Source organism: Anoplophora glabripennis, unplaced genomic scaffold (assembly GCF_000390285.2).
Source record: "Anoplophora glabripennis isolate ALB-LARVAE unplaced genomic scaffold, Agla_2.0 scaffold88, whole genome shotgun sequence".
NCBI lineage: Eukaryota > Metazoa > Arthropoda > Insecta > Coleoptera > Cerambycidae > Anoplophora > Anoplophora glabripennis.
The window spans coordinates 963,592-981,179 of NW_019416799.1; the positions used below are offsets into that span (position 1 = coordinate 963,592).

The window sequence follows — 17,588 nt, forward strand, 5'->3', positions numbered from 1 at the left end:
GTAGTAAACCTATAATGCAATTATTAAAAAGCAGCTGGCGGGCGTTTTTCTAAAAAGCCGTGGTGATGAGTCACTGAACCTACTCTAATTAAATAGTTAATGATAATATATTAATTGCAAAGCATGCAGTAGGGTGCAGAGGCGCCGACACACCCCGAACTACCCCGACTGCTCTCGAAATGGTGTTTGAGTGGGAGTTTCAACTATGCGACGCCAGTACTCTGATAACCGTCGGGACGCTTGCGAATGAGGCGCGCACCAAGTGCCGATACTGCCGCTCCAGCCCGAATCCGTGCGCAAGACTTTGACAGCCCCGTAAGTTTTTTGATGGTACAGGTGACCGTTGCCGGGATGTTTCCTTCTATGTAAACCAGTTACACAATTTCGCAAAGAGCCTTTTCGTGGCGAGTGCAATATTTTGGGTGTTATTGGAAAGTTGGGGACTCAGTTTTTCACTGGTGTTGGTAAACATTTGGAGAATTATGAGTGATATTTGTTTGTGTTTGTGCATGTCGCCAATTTGAAATAGTGCCAATTTCTAGTGTGGGAAAATAGTTTTTGTGAGTGGAAGGATTTTGACGTACCCAGCCGGAATGGATTTCAAGCACTTGGTTTATATCGTCACACTTATTGTTCAAGGTAATACGTGTTTCAGTTTCTTTATTGCGTTATTTCTTGTGAAGCCCATTATATTATCTATAAGCAGTTGCTTAACCTAATTAAAATGTTCTCAATTTCACATATTTACTTTGCAGTTTTCATTAAATAATGCACTGAACTATGACCTCTTATCAGTGTTGTTGTAAGTACGTATTAAATTTATTTTTAATTCACTACATTACGTTGACATTTCCTCATGCAATTCAAATGGTTCCTAATGCAATTTGACAGCTAGATATGACAGTATGGTAATGTTGGCGTTCTTTCGGAAGTGTGGTACCTAAAATTGAGACATTTTCGCTTCCTTTTTAATTTTTTCAGTAACTCTACACTGGCTTTTGAAGCTATCACGACCTGCTAAGCTTTTGCTGCGTTTTAATGGAAAAGTATCATACAACGTATGTGTTAAAACACAAGATGAAATAAAAACTGTTATCAGACGGTTCAAAGGTTCGACGCATGGGGTGAAGTCAGAGTTGTATGAGTCACACCTAAAACGAATATTACTATTATTTGCCACCGTTAGATGTCACTAGTCACTAAATGCTTTATTGTCTAGTTTATAGGCTCGAATCAAATGATTTAAAGGTTTGGATTCAATCCATGGGTTAAAGTCAGACCTGGAAGAGCCAGACTTAATGATGAAATATTACGTTTTCATGACTTACTTGTTTTTTTTGCCACCGTCAGATGTTACTGATGACTAAACGCCTTATTGTCTCTATTTTCAAAGTTCAAAAACAAATGTTTGTTTAGTAACAGCTACTATGAAGATCGAGGTGCAAAAATTCAATTACCAATGGAAAGTGAGGTGAAAATGGTAAGAATATTTATTTTCTCTTCTCACCAAATCAACACAAATATTTTACATTGTTTTTTGCATATTTATATTGTACGAATACTATCCTGGAACACGGACGATTGATTCGCAACTTTGTGACTGGGATAAAACATTTGACATTCCATCAGGTCCCTTAGCTCTATACAAAAGACTAAAAACTTTCGGCACATCCTTTTATGTTTCGAACTAAATGCTTTGGCCTTGGATGATCCCTTTAATTTGTAGGGGAAACGTCTTCACGTTCTGCGTTGCCGCTCATTACGCCAATTACTGTTTCTTTGAATTGTTGTTGTTTGAAGCCGTCTTAATTCTTCATCATCGATTATTCCAGAAGGAGATAAATTTGCAGATAAGCGATATTCATTTAGGTAATTTCTTGGCACGTGCAAAGATAGGATATAAGTAGAAATATGTCAGGGGTGATTTTTGGACCAATTTAAGTAGTCTTCGAGATATGGGGCGGTTTTATAAAATGTAACATTTAAGCGTACGTCTTCTTTAGTAACTTTTATCATTGTATTCACAGTTAAATCATAAGCCTAGTTTTTCTTCTCAGAACGACCCACTTCCTGAAATATTTGTACATACCCAAATTACATCCTGTTTAGACTGACGTCATATAAATGTCATTTTTTGAGTATTTCATATCAGCGAGATTGTGTCCCAAAATTCGATACATTAAGCCAGACAGAACCACTGTACATAAACGAGCAACAGTGATATCTACAACACATTATTGACAAGTGCATTATCCCTAATTGGAGAACATTGAAACAAAAACTCCGTTTTAAAACTGTCCTCAATGGCGCTGTAGCTAAAATAAAATGTGACAAACTCCAAAATTAGTGCCTAATCCTTTGAAACAAGTTCAAATAGTAGTTGCGAGATTATAAGAGAAGAGAGCCCTACAGAACTTAGCCCGAGATCAGTAAGACCAGGTCAAAGGTTCCTGGCTAAGGCTAAATAACTGTTAAATGGTGCAACTTTGGTAAACTCAATTTGGGAAATTTTTTAATTCAAAAAGAGCTCGCTTATTTGCCTCGATAAAAATACAAACAACGTATTTGGTAAAAAGATATATGGTAAGTATTTCTGAACGTATTCTATTATCTCCTATACATTTAATTGTTCTTGCAGACGCAATTTCATAATAAGTGGCTAGAATTAAATTTCGGGCTTATATATATGGCTATAAAAACTCGTAACGTCTGGGCAAAATAATTGAAATGCTAAAACATCAAGGATAAGCTTAGTAATTTAACCTTAGGTACAAAGTTTAGTTAGAAACTGTATTTTAAACCCGTGTTATCAGCATAGTGCGTATAAATTTAGAACAGTGACTATTTGTCGAGTGTACTATTTACATATTTAGTTTGTAAGTATTTATTTTCAACAATTGTACCATTTAGACAGAAAAGATCACAGAATGCTAATATTGTTGCTTGTTACAAATTTATTAGTAGAAAAGAGCCATTTTATTTTTTTAATTGATCAAATTTATGTAGTTCTTTTTTCTATAAATCAAGTGAAATCCAGGTCATGACAAAAGTGCGGACAGTGGCACACATGATTCATTCAGAAACCGTGGACCGGAAAAATTGTGTGAAATCACTAGTCGACAATACCTGTATTATAATCAGAAAAGGGATTACACATTAATAATTGTCATCATTTATGGAAAGCGGTACAGACTTTAGATATCTTCAGTGCATTAAAAGTATACAAAATTCATTGTCCGCTACCTAGAGATTGATTCTGTAGTTTGTGTACCGCCGTCCTTACTCTACTCATGACTGTAACGGACTCATTTGCCTGTGGCCATCGCTTATTTATCATTATCTCCTCCCTGACATTTCAACGCCACCTGAAAAAAGGGATTCTCGTGTCGTGTTAGTGACGGAAAATGTTCCGGTAAGAGCATTTTTATGTTAGCTATACCACTGTAGTGCAAATTAAGTATATGGTGGGGTTTTATCAACGATTCGAAAATTGAAAACTGTGTTTATAGCATGGATGTATAACACATGTAAGCTGTATATCTATCGGACGGTAATAATAGAGGAATATCACAAATTTCAGGGACACCAAAAATTTTTTTATGTAATTTGTTTCAACTAAAATCGAGTTGTTTTTGGAAATTTGAAAAATACATATTTCCAAACGCAGTCATTTATCATTTGCCGAACAAAATTAAAATGTCATTTGTTTTGTTTGAATCCCATGGCTTACTTGATTCAAAACAAATGGATTTTAAAATTACGCATTAATGATGAATATCGTCAATACGTTGACAGAGGGTTGCAGACTCAATTGAAAAATGTGTTTAGGGTGATATTTAGAACAAAGTGAAGGCATTTTGGTAAGTAGGAAGCCAAAAAAATTATATTTCTGTATTACGGTTAACATTAAGTGATTATTGAAATCATGACGTGAAAAAACAAAATTATATTAATTTTTGGTACAACCTTTGGACTAGAGTGTTTTATTCTCTCTAATTATGAATTATAGACATATTGAAAGTTACAAGTATAGATCGACTAATAATACATATTTTTTCAGTTAATTTTAACGTTTTGTTAGTCAGTTTAATATAATAATCTGCGTTAATGAGAATTGATGCCGATTTTCTCTTCGCCCTTTGATTTTGAGAATCAATTAGAAACTCGGATTAACCGTATTCATGTATCGGCGTAGGTTGAAAGCCGAGTTGATGCTGATAACAACATGCATATACATACAGAATATCGCAAAGCTCTATTGAAACCAGAGTGATTTGCTCGACGATACTATTCTTCAATCTCTTTTCTAACGAACAAAAAGTACCTCATAGATAAAACTTGTGGTACAATTTTCTGATTAATGAAGATACATAACCTCAAAGTTATTTCTTTCTTTTTAATATTTTGTTATAACTTTTTCATGAATTAACCCCTTGTATTCAATTTGTTGCACTTATTATTGGTGAGACTGTATTTTTTGTGATATTTTAAGCTGAGGCGGTTTAATTTTGTAGTAAACCCTATAGGTGAAGTTTGTTACTAATAATAAGTGACCGAAATAGTCATTTAATTGAAAATGAATTAAATATTATACCGAGGAAAGAATTTACTTGTAAGAAATAAAATTTGTTAGAGCCAATTATATCATATACTTGTCGAATTAAAGATTACCAAAGCAGCTATTTGAACGAAAATACTAAATGTTTGGTTCTAAAAAATAATTATTTATCTCGTTTTTATTTATTTATTTTAACAAAAATACGTTTAGAAATACAAGGTGTTTTGTAATACACTAGCATAATTTCAGGTCTTCATAGAAATTCAAAAAATATAACGTTTTGTTCCTGTAATGTATATGAAGCGAATAAATCACAACTGAGATTGCAACACCTTTATTCTTTCAAGTCTTCTATACAATATGTATCTAACAACGATCACTGTCCGCTTAAATTCTATCCTGCGTGGATTTTCTTTCTGTCTCTACCACACTTTTTCTATATCTACAAAAACTATGTACACCTTAAAAACCTAAAGACACACACACACAATATAAAGTGATACACACACTAACAGTTCCTATGGACCATTTCCGTTTTCAAGAAAATAATTTTTTAGAATCTAGTTTAGGTCCTATATCTTCCACAAAATTCGACCAAATGAACTGAAATTTTGTTATGCGGGGTTTCTGGAGATGCTAAATACTTCGGAGTTATTAATTTTTGGCTATATTATACAGGGCGTTCAGTGCAGTACTCCTCCGGAACATTTTAGATCCTAACTTTTTTGAGGTTAATCTTTTTGCCTCTTTTGTCACTTGCTGTTATGACAATTTTTTTCTATATATTAATAATAAATATATATTTTCTAAAAAAATTATAATTTAGAGGAATACGAAACTGACACGGAATACACCTTATGACAATTTTACCGCTTTGGTGGTTATTTACGTCCAGCGATACTAATCCTCGATCCGAAAACATAAAAGAATTATTACCGGCCAATAAAATCAAGCTACATAATTTCGCTGTCCATTGCGGTTAATATATATCGCTGTTAAATTTAATAGGGGCCATCTGCGGAGCATCACGTTAGAGATGTTACCGGTTTATGTTTCACCTGCCCACGATCACGTGCCATCGCATCTGCATCTGCAAAGCCATCGCCGGGGCAATTATTATAATACCCAACTGCCCTTTATCGCCTTTATTCAAGTAGTGACACTTGCGGCTCGTGCCAGTAAGGCCTGCCTCACCCTTTGGAAGTCCTACGGTGAGAGCAACCGCCTGGGGTCAGGTCCGGCTTCAACATTTTGAGGCCGGGAAAAGTTAGTGTTGGAACACTCCGATGATGCTCTCTGGCAGCTAAATGAACCAAGTTTATGTAATCAATTAGATTTAATGCTGTAATTATGCATTGAATTGAAATATAACAAGGGAGCCAACTAAAAAAACTGGTGCAAAATATAAGACTAGGTAGAAGTGCAGCTTAATAGTAGGTCAGTGTGTTCCACCTAAGAGGGATTCTTTTGTAACTCTGTAACTGTAACATTTATAAAAAATGGTTTTAATAAAAGTTGTCTGTAATCAATGTGGGCCATATAAAGAATATATTTTTAGCTTTACAGGATGTTCCATTTCGCGGGGGCGCTACATAATTTTGTTATTTTAAGTGGAGCACCCTGTATATTATTGCGTTTTTGATTTCCTTGGTTAATATTAGGTAGAGTTTACTAAATGTACATGGTGTTTAAAACTTACCGTTTTCGAGGTATTCAGTTGTTTTTGAAAAGAACCAGGATTTCAACTGTCTAAATGAGGCTAGATAGCGTCTAAACCGTAATAGTTAGAAACCTGCAGTTTTCCCAGTTCGTTTTGGCATAACTTAATCTATCTTGTAATCTGTGAGCAAAACGTGTACCTTATTCAGACTCGGAAATGCTGAGACCTTCATTTAATAATCTTACGAGTTGAAAAACTTTTTTTTTCAAATGGAATGACCCATCTAAAGTCTAACAAAGTAGCTATGTAACAGCATCAAGAAGGTCTTACAATTATTAATTGTATTAGTACAACCGATATATCCAATTACACCGAGAGTTACTAAAAGTAGACTTTCAGCAGAGACTGGAGTTTTCGTCAGTGGACACTTGAGATGTTAAATCAAGATGATGATTTTTTTAAAAGGGCCATATTCTCCAATGAGGCTACTTTTCATAAAAATGGTTTCGTTAATAATCATAATTATGACGTGAGTTGACCTTCGAGATATGACAAGTTGCGTCTTCTTTTTATGGGGATTTATAAAAAGCAAAGTTTACATTACACCATCAACTACCAAGATATGTGGCAGCGCATTACAGTAGCATTTCAAGAAATTACGCCAGACATGCTCACCAATGTCTTTTAAAAACCGAATTCGTTTCTGTATGAATCAAAATGGAGCACACTTCGAGCAATTGATGTAAATCAGCGGCCTAAGTATTCTTCCCCTTGTTGTGTTCCGAGTTTCAGTTTGTTTCGTTTTGCGTTTTGTTTTAGTTGTTGTTAGTGGTTTACTTTTGTTTGTCAAACCACTTTTTAAATTTGCCAGTAAATATTAGATAACACTGAAAGTCCTAGGCCTTATAAAATGTGAAGGAAAAGTGGTTTTGCAGGGCCTTCTTGACGCCGATACATATCTACTTTTTCGGACTTTAGAAAAGAACCTGATTTTTCTGGACAACTTTAGTCGAAAGGGCATTTAATTTTGCATTTACCCATGACAATTAATATGGGTCATTCCGTTTGAAAAAACGGTTTTCAACTCTTAAGATTATTAAATGCAAGTCTCAGTATTTCCGAGTGTGAATAAGGTACACGTTTTGCTCACGGATTACAAGATACATCATTTGATTATTTAAATTGTACCTTTTATAAATAAACTACTACCAATGACGTTGTGGAAAAAAAACTTCAAAGACATTTTTCATTTCTATAAATGAGGTAGGTTCTACAGGACACGTCGTACCCATGTAGAGAACAAATATGTAAACTGGTTTTGATTGAAATAGATTTGCTGGCGAAATTCTGAATATTCCTTTATTTGAAGTTTGAACCATTGTTGTCTCAAAAATAATTTGGGGTACAAACAACAACAGGGTTTTTAATTAATGGTAAGTAATACTCTGACCATCGATCGGTCGCTCACTCTCAATATCTAGTAAGCTAAGATCATTCGTCGAGCAGAGCCCCAGACATACACCTGTTTCAAACTAATTAGTTTTCATCATGAGGAAATTATCTGGATGACTAAATACAGATATATTTATTACATTTTGATGTCTTTGTACTATATATGAGATACCTACTAAGTGTGTTACAATAAATTTCCAGTGGCGTAGTTACAGGGTTAAGTACTTTAGTTAAGTTTTTACAATATTTCACATGAAAATTCGAGAGTGATATTTATAAATAAGAATTTTTACTCATTCTTTTAGAGTAGATATACTATTAAAGAGAGAATTATTCCATTTTTAACACTATAAAAGACCACCCTATACTGATTACGAATTCATAACTTTATTATATATGATATATTACCGGCTATATTTATGGATAAATTCTGGAAAAAGGGTGTATAATAAAAAGGTGCGTGTTCACTTTTCTATAAGAAAATTAATCAGGGAAATAAAGGAGGCGAATTTTTCATTGTCACAACTTTATTGATATTTCATATATACGACAGCATTTATGAATATAAATGTCGGCAATCCGTGTTTGACAAATGCTTAGGTTTATTAAAAAAAGTAACCCATAATGGAAAGGGTTTACATAAATAAATAACATTAGGCGACTGATGAAAGAAGTGATCTAATTTCATTCATCATCTTTTTCTCATTCGTGTTGTACTTTCCTTTGATACAGGGATTTTGTTAAACGCTTTGCACCCTTTACAGTTTGTCGGATTGATATCTCGTTTAAAATTTAATGGCTCTAAGAAAACATGTTTATGTGAAAAAGTTTGAATATAAAAAATTACGAAAAAGTTTAATCAAATTATAAAAAAATCCGATATGATCACAAAATATCCTACAGTAGGTATATAACCACTGTGAGCATCAGATCTATAAATTGAGCGTTGATGACATTTTTCAATAACTTTTCCCGCCGATTTATGAAACGGGGTCATCTGTAGTGGATCTGGAATTTAGAGGATTCAAATATTGGAATCAAATTAGCGTCTATTATCTTTTCGCTCTAATTTAAATATTATTATTCCATTTTGATACATAAATCGAGTTCTGGCCCATTTGAATTCATTCTGTTTATATTCCACAACGAAAATCCGGACGGTAATATAATACAAATATAAAGTATCGAAATATCACGATTGGGGATCAAAACATTGATTGAAAACAGCATTTGAAATAAACAAAATATAACCCTGTATAGACTCTTAAATTTTAGATTATTTAGAAATTTAGATTAGATTATATTTAAAATGTTGGCGACTGTGTAAAGATCAACGTGGATATAGCTATGGGTAGTAATAGAGTTTTAGTACTTAGTATTTACTTAATTCAGATTGACAATTGTCACTACTTTCTCTTTTGAAAGATTGATTAGCAAAGAACTTATAATGTTTCCATCTGAACGAGAACTTATCTCTGAATTTATTTACATGTGTAGCTAAATATAATCCCTTATCAACACGCAATGTCCATATTTTTCTGGTGTATATTTCTTGAAAAATCTTAATCTCTTTACGCATTAATACTTGCATTTATGTACCCTGCTAATAATAAATTAGCTCGGTATTGTCCCGACATATCGTTTATCACGTAATTAGAAATTTATTTTCCGCTTTAGTTTTAATATGTTTACTTACACTTAGTATACAGAAGAATAATCTATACATCGAATAATGACAGTCGAGTAAATATTTGGTTCAATTATTTATTGAAATGACGATGCATTAGGTCATAATAACTGTTAATCTAAAATTCAAACAAAATGGAAACGTTTTCCTACAAAAGCCGTGTTAAGGTAAGTTATAAAAGTTTTTTTACATGAGCAGAGTTAAGATCTTATCAGAAATAATAAAGAAATGTTTCTATTTTAAGATAAAATTGTACGGTTCAAAAATAGACCGTAATTTATTATTACTTAACTTCAGTTAAAGTATACAAAAGATATCCAAGGACGAAAAATTAGAAGCTAATGGCCATTTCTCTCATCGCTAAATAATATAATACTTGGTCAGTTTTATGCTTTTATTTGTAAAGAGAAACGTTAAGCTTTCAACTTATTCATATACAAGGTATTTAATGCTCTGTAAAATATAAAAGTAATGATCTAAACAGGTTGTAAGTAGCGGTGTGTACAAAACGTTTTAAAAAGTTGAGTGCGAGTTCATTAAAATTTTAGATTAGAAATGTGTATATTAGTTTCCGGGTTTTCCGTCACAGTAAAAAGAACAAATAGTAATAAATAACCTCTTGCTAAAAGAATAACTAAAGGTGTTGATTTAATAAATTTATTTTTTCTGCATTCTCATAATAAGGAATTTATACCGACAAAAATATTACACTTAAATAAAATTATACAGTTTAACATAGAAATACGAGATCTGTTCAGAAAATAACCGAACTTTTTGAAATACGCACTGATACGATACGTTTTCTTAAAAAAATATTCAGTTTTTTCTCTTTCATTTGTCAAATTGAAATTTAAGGTACCTACCTTGAAGGCCATGCTTTACTAATATCCGGTTCGAAGGACCAAAAATTATCAAATAAGTGGCTTTGGAGAGTAACGTCATTCTGTGGCTAAATTTTGATTTGATTTTAGTGACAGCCGTTAGATTGTATTCCTACTACGCCATATAAGGCGAATATTATCTACAGATTTTCATAACCGCACAGTGAATCATTTACGATTGCAATGAAAAATGATTTTTTTCCTCCAGCTGTGCCGGGCCGAGCATATTTGGCCGTCGATGTACTTGGGGACATAATGAAAAACCTGGAATAAGAAGGAGAGAAATGTAGAAATGTCTCTTATAATTAACTATAAAATTTTCATGGCCGAGTCAGTAAGATTAATATTTGAGATTGCGGGGGCATATTACATGGCCTACACTTTTGTCGGGTCATGTATAATTTATAAAGCCTTGATAAAAAAAACGTAACAAGTCCAACATAAAGAAATGTGTGTTCCTGGATGTCGCTGAAATTAAAGGGAAGGAAACACGGTATGTACTCGGTCCCTCGCGCTGCGTATTTGATTAATTATGCCACCAGGGGGCGACTCACGTAATGCGGATATTTTCTTCGTATCGTTTACGCGTTTTCCTATACGGCTTATGTGAATACGTTGAAGGTATAAGGCCAACATTAACCAATTATACTACACAAAGAAAAATGCTTTGTTAAAAATTACTATTGTACAGGGTGTCGCACTAAGTTCGGCGAGGTAGGAAAAGTACAGGTCCTAGAGCTTGAAGAGAACTTGAAAACTATTTCCAGCTATTTCTGTTGGTCGATTTATTAATCAAATATTTTTCCCCGAAGCTCTAGGGCCTAAACTTTCTCTAATATCGTACCTCGCCGACCTTAGTAGGACACCCTGTATATTATTGTGGTCCTTCAATTTATGCAAAAAAAACCGGCGGTTCCAATTAGAATAATAGTATTTACATATAGTATTATAGTGGTAGTACATATTAACAAAAACATATTTTATGACTATATTGTGTTTTTATTTAAATTTCTTTCTAGAAAGTAAAAAAAAATGATCTTAATGTTGAAAACTATATTTTTAGACAAGAATAATATATTTATTCTGTCGATAGCCGCACGGTTTAAGGCGTCAGTACTTAAATGGATGTGTCGATCTGCCCGGGTTTCGAATCCCGCGGCCGGTAGACCGTAGATTAGCTATGCTTGTACGGAGGATTGGCACCCTCTGTGCAGGTATGGTAGGGTGGAGGAATGTTGGCTTGGGTCAATGTGAGAGATTGACACCGGTTGGCATTTGTCCACCCCCCTAATGAATGAGGTTTTCCAGGTTTCCCTCATTCAAGTCGTTCCTGGGCGCAAATGCGGCCTGCGTAATAATAATATGCCGCCTCCTCTCCCGCACAAGTCTCCAACTTCTGGGCTAATTCTCGTAGTTAGAATGAGGAGTAGAGATATTATTATTATTATATTATTATTATTATAGGAAATTTATAAACATTAATAGTTTTATAAAAATGTTCTGCAGTAATATAAATGGACTTTTGAAACTATTGTAGGTAAAAAAATTTTTTAAGCCATGATCTTCCATTGCTTTTTCCTTTTAGGAGTATCTAAATTGATGTCATCCTGTAACAAACGTATACGACTTGCCGCAGAGCTTTATATGGAGTTTTGCGAAGTTTTTTGCGTAATTCGTTATTTTTTCCTGATTTTTATTAGAAAACTTCTGCCGGCAAACTTTTGTATTCAGTAGACATTCCTTATCACGATACTTAAATTATATGTCTACCCACACTTCGTCGTACTCTTCGCTGGGTAAAAGCTTCCCTTTCGGGTTATGGTGCTTTGAAATAAATTTTCTACGCTCCTTCCCATCGAGCCCCCTCTAAATCACGGGAAATTATTTGATGGAGGATAAAAACTACTCCTGCAGATTAAATATTGACTGTATCAATCTAATTTATGTGTACTTTGAAAATTACACCGATCCTGCGAATTTTTTCTCGCAGGGAATAACACCGGTTGGGAAAAAATTCTTTGTGGATTTTAATTAGGACTCGGCTGTATGTTTCTGACATTCACTGAGAAAAAATTTCATAAAGTAGATACTCTACATTAAACAGATTTCTATAAATCTAAGTGAAATTTTTTAATATCTGTTTTATAAAAATAAAATATTTATAAAATACCTAGACAGTAAACTACATTTTTGTTTCATGTTTCATCGGAATTATTTAAAATAATATTGAAGTTCGGAAATAATGACTTCTTTATTGGTAGTTTCAAAATTAGGAACTTTGTATCATTACATTTACGTTAGTAAAGTTACGTCGTTATGTTTCTGACTTCTGTTTTAAATAATGGTAAAAAACATCGCTGAGGATCTTGCCTACGTCACTGTCCTTGGGTATCCCACATACATCTTTAGATATTCTAAGAAGATTTATAACTTATTGGGTCTGATTTGTTCAATGGGATTTGATCCAGTTCGGGGCATATTTCTATACACCGAAATTTTGATGCTTAACATACAGGGTTTTATCATGAACCTTTTGAAAAGCTTTTGATGCGTCAAAGTATACAATGTCCAGCTGAACATTCTCACCCATATTACCGCAGATAAACTCCATAGAGGGCATTAGGTTAGGCTGCGTGAATCGATCCCGTGTGTTGGTTTCCATTTAACATTTTTTAAGTTGCATTTTCTCTTATTGGGTAGGGTCGTTTCTCATTTTCTTTAAATTCCAATATAAAATATTTGAAACAAATGTTATTATTTGTTGTTAGTTTGCTTATTAGCTATTTATTTTCTGTATTTGTTCAAACATATTTTCCTTACAATTTTTTTAACGGTTAAAAGTCGTAGAACAATTAACCTGTGGTAAGCCGTTTCGGTTCGAGCCTTGATTTGCATACCTTTTCATTTGCAAATCCAGATGGAGAGCGAGGTTATATTTTCAGCTACTTGGCTTACAGTTGTTTTAGCAGGAAGTAATTAGTTCTGATTTTTTAATAAAAATTGCAGGAGAATATAAATTATGCCCCTGTAATTTATATGTAAATTTTTCATCGAGGAGAGGAGTTGGAAGAGGGATTATAATGTAACTGACATTCACTTTTGAGGCGTAATGTTTGGGCGACTTTAAAATTCAGTTAATTTAGTAGATAGTATCGAGAATAAAGAAATAATAACGATAATACTTAATGTATTCAATGGCCCCTGTACTGTAAACACGATACGGAGTTTCTATTTGTATTTGAACAAATAACAATAGAATACGATACACTTAAGTCAATTACATTAACACTATCTCAAATAATATTTATAAAGCTAACTTAATAAATTAATTAAGTGTACTGCTGTTAATATCAAATAAGTGTGCAGTGTCGTTATAGCAAGTAAGGTGTTATTGCTTAATAATACAGTTAGGTCGACTTAGGTCATTATTATCCTATGACACCCGTGGTGCTGCCAACGTTTAATGTCCTACTAGTCTGTTAGTTGCTTCGAATTATTATTTATACAATCATAGCTAGTATATGTATAAATTAGATCTTCCTCTACAAAATATCCAATTCGCACAAGCAAATAAACCTGTGTTTCCGGGAAAACTAAATTTTGCTGACAGTTGGCAACTATCAATTTTTGCCTAAAAATCAAAATATCTCGGAAACGGTCAATCCTAACTATGGAGTGTGCAATATGTTTCTAACTTACAAATAAATGCTATTTCCAAAAATGCAATAATATACAGGGGTTTCCATTTAAAATAAAAGAAAGTTGGTATTAACTACTGGTATAACCGGAAGTACGATGACCTAGAAGATATTTTAACTTGGTAGGCCTCACGGTCCGTTCACACCACCACAATTTCAAAAAAATCCTTCTAGCGATTTCCCAGATATCCAACGATGAAGTTCGTGGTGAGACACCCTGTATATGTACCTTTAATGGACATATCCTAAAATTCCACGAAATGTGCCTCACTGTAAGTAATGAAAATATTTTATTTCGTTGAGAGATTACGTAAAAAGGGAAATATATTCATTCTAAAAGGTAGCATTTATTGCTCTTTAAGGAAATTGGATATTACAGCGGGAACATGTTGTATATCGGGGTATAATTAAATAAATCGGAATCTAATTGCGGCGCTCGCCGAAGTCAGAGGGGTAAAATTTTATTGGTCCTGAAAAAGAATCATTAGCAATCTAATAAAAATCGACAAAAACGTAACGGATATATTTAGTATCCTGATAGAATTGGAACGGTGAATCAATGTAGGCTTTGGCCAGACTCGGCATTCGGTGAATTCGTAAACAGAATATATAAATTTTAACTAACTGGCACGAAAATTAAACTTTATCCCTGCCGTTTGCCATTCCGCCAAAAAAGACCAATTTATTTACCGGCAAGAAAATGGTGTATAAATTTCGGCCGATTTGTTACGTAAATGGGATCTAAATTGTTTTCAGAACACTATCTGGCGAATGTATTTGCCTCTGTTATTCCCAGTAAATTTAATATATGACGTTGTAAGGCTATTATATTCAATAAATCGCTCTATAAAATATTCTTTTAATTACACTTTTATTTCTAGGTTTTCTATTATTACCAATATCACCACACGCAAAAAAAAATAGTATCTAGATAAACTTCTGGGCCATATCTAGAGATTGTTTTAATGAACATATTTTTGTGTACTTTGTTTGATATATAAACTATATTCGAAAAATGCTTCGGTAAGGAAATACGAGGTGTTCAAGATTGGTTTAAAAAAAAGCAAATTTATTAATTGTTGTCAAATGGCTAAAGATATTTCAATGATATTTTGTAGACGTTAACTACCATCGAGAGAGCACGTTTTGCAATGAAAAACACTATTTTTAGTTTGCCAGTGGCGTTCGTACTAGCACGTTATTGGTTATTTCTAAAGAAGAAATTGGTACGCCACTGTTTTTACAATAAATAAAAATCAGTTTTGGATTCTTCACTCAATTTAGAAGAAAAAAGCTCTTTATCGATTTTTCTGTACGACTCAGCGTTTTCGTGTAAAAAAATAAAAACACATACAATGTAAATGTAATTTAACTTTTTATGTTGATGAAACTGTAACAGGAAAAACAACAGACTTAATTAGTGGTGTATAACAACAACAACAACAACAACAACAACAACAACAACAACAACAACAACAACAACAAGTTAACAAGAATAAATTCGATGTTTTTTAAAGTATTTAAAAAAAATTATACGGCTTCTCATCTCCATTATTTTTGTTCTTTATACAGGGTATATTATTTTTTTTTATTTATTTTTGTTAATTACTTAATTGGTCTCTTCATATTTTTTCGTAGATTGCACCGTTTTTTGAGGAAAAAATAAAACGTATTTTCCTGCAAGTTGTGTATTTTTAATTTCTATTGATACATTATCTAGTAGGTTGCTGTCAATATTTCTAAATAAAATACAACCATTAAATTTCGAGTCAATATCTTTAAAATTCTTTGACATAATTAATAAAAATAAATAAAAAATTAAAATTTAAATACTCTCTATCACGGAAATGAAGTATATTTCAAACCACGTTTATATGAACTTTTTTTTTACAAAATAACTTCACAACCCCCTCCTAAAATATTTCGCACTCATTTACAAACACCCTGTATAGCCAGAAATATAGTTAAACACTGAGGTTTTTACTGTTTCATTCTGTTTTACGTGGTAGTAATTTCTATCGGAATATGAAAATCACGAATATAGACCCAATTTTATTACTATAATCTACAGAAACGTTATGTATCCTCCGCCCTTATTCTGCAGGGTCGGACACACAGCATGAATTTTAATTTTACGGCCTGGCCTTTGCACCGCCTTAGAGAAAAAGCCTTTTCGCTGACGCCTCAATGCCCATATCATAATTTTGCGCTTATCCATACTTTGAGAAAAACTTTTGTAATTTCCCTTTAAATGGCTCGCAAAGTGAAAACTCCGCCGCTGGAAAAAGAGCTTTAGCCTCCAGGGAAATTAAGCGAACTATTCGGGGCAGTTGTTTAAAATAAATTAAGATTATGGGCGACTCTAATTCATCCTTTGTTTAATAAAATAGTATGTTTGGTTCCGAGATGGTAAACCTCCTATAGCACAATTTTTAGCGTTTTGACAAATGTTTATGAAAAATTGATTGAGAATAAAACGTTGTTGCTACTGAAATAATAAAAAAATGTTAAAAAAGGGAGATATAAGCTTCTTCACACTGAAACTATTAGAGATCTACCATCATCTATCACGCCTATACCTTCAAGTTAAGGATCCTTCTAAAAATACCAAATTAGATGGAGGTGATCACAAAATACACTTATTTCCACACGTTATTAGACGGAATTTGTCTCCATTTGCTGAGAATTAACTATCGCCCATTCCGACTCCAAAACCATCCAGTGTTTTGAATACCGCCACAACTAAAATAAATTTAGTACCGATTCTCTTATATTTATTTGACAGGAGACGACTATGAGGAATCGTAACGGTTGATGGGAACTGTTGACGTCCTTTATTTTCGGTTTCAACAGCGTTTTTTTCAACGATACATTTTACGCTGTAGAGTTGTTTGGACGTCTGGGTAAATATTTATTAGGAGTTAAGTATCGAGATCTACTTCAGGGTTCTCGGGAATGATTGTCAGTAGGAATCGGAAATATGCATCAGGTTAATGCTCGCCTGCTACTTGTTTGTTAAAGTTTCTGTTTCTGGCAATAATACTTGATCAGAAAATTTTCTGGAAAGCACGATACTTTAGACCAGAGGCCGCTTTAAGTTCTTGCTGAAGTAAACAGCATTTTACTATCCTGGACTTTTTTTAATAAGTAAATAGTAGCAAGCTTTTCCAAACGTTGTAAAAAACGCAGCACTTTTATCTTTATTACCTACAACAGAACCCCTACAAAAGTACTTTTAGTTGGCACTTTCCACGTACCTACAGGCTTGAATTTAGAATGTTCTTTTTCTGTTTACCTTACTCTTAGTTGCAGATGCACGGAAACATCAACATTTACATTGACGTACTCATATAATTAACTCGGGGTTTGCTTACAAACCAAAATACATAACGCTGAGGTAGTCGTAAGTAATTCTAGTTTCCGGCTCAAACAAGGGCGCGCCAAATATATTCCTATCAAAATTGCGCCGTTATTAAGCTGAACAACTCGACGCGTCGAGTGACAAATTTGGTAGAAGACATACGGGCATATTAAGAGGAAGTTAGGATCTAGCTGGCGGGTACTTGGATACTTTGAAATGAAATCGAATAACTCGCGTTCTCGCTGAGCTATTTTATTTGGCTTGGCCAAATTGCAGTTACATCATACGGAC

The 17,588-nt window shown here is 33.4% G+C and overlaps 1 protein-coding gene across 1 annotated transcript in view; it reads left to right on the forward strand.

The window, feature by feature from the left end:
• Window positions 1-240: 240 nt before the first annotated feature.
• Window positions 241-17,588, forward strand: part of LOC108912020 — a 239,027-nt gene continuing 221,679 nt past the window's right edge. Inside the window, exon 1 of the mRNA XM_018717157.2 lies at window positions 241-639. Coding sequence (XP_018572673.1) covers window positions 594-639 — 46 coding nt within the window. The 5' untranslated portion in view covers window positions 241-593. The remainder of the gene's footprint in view (window positions 640-17,588) is intronic.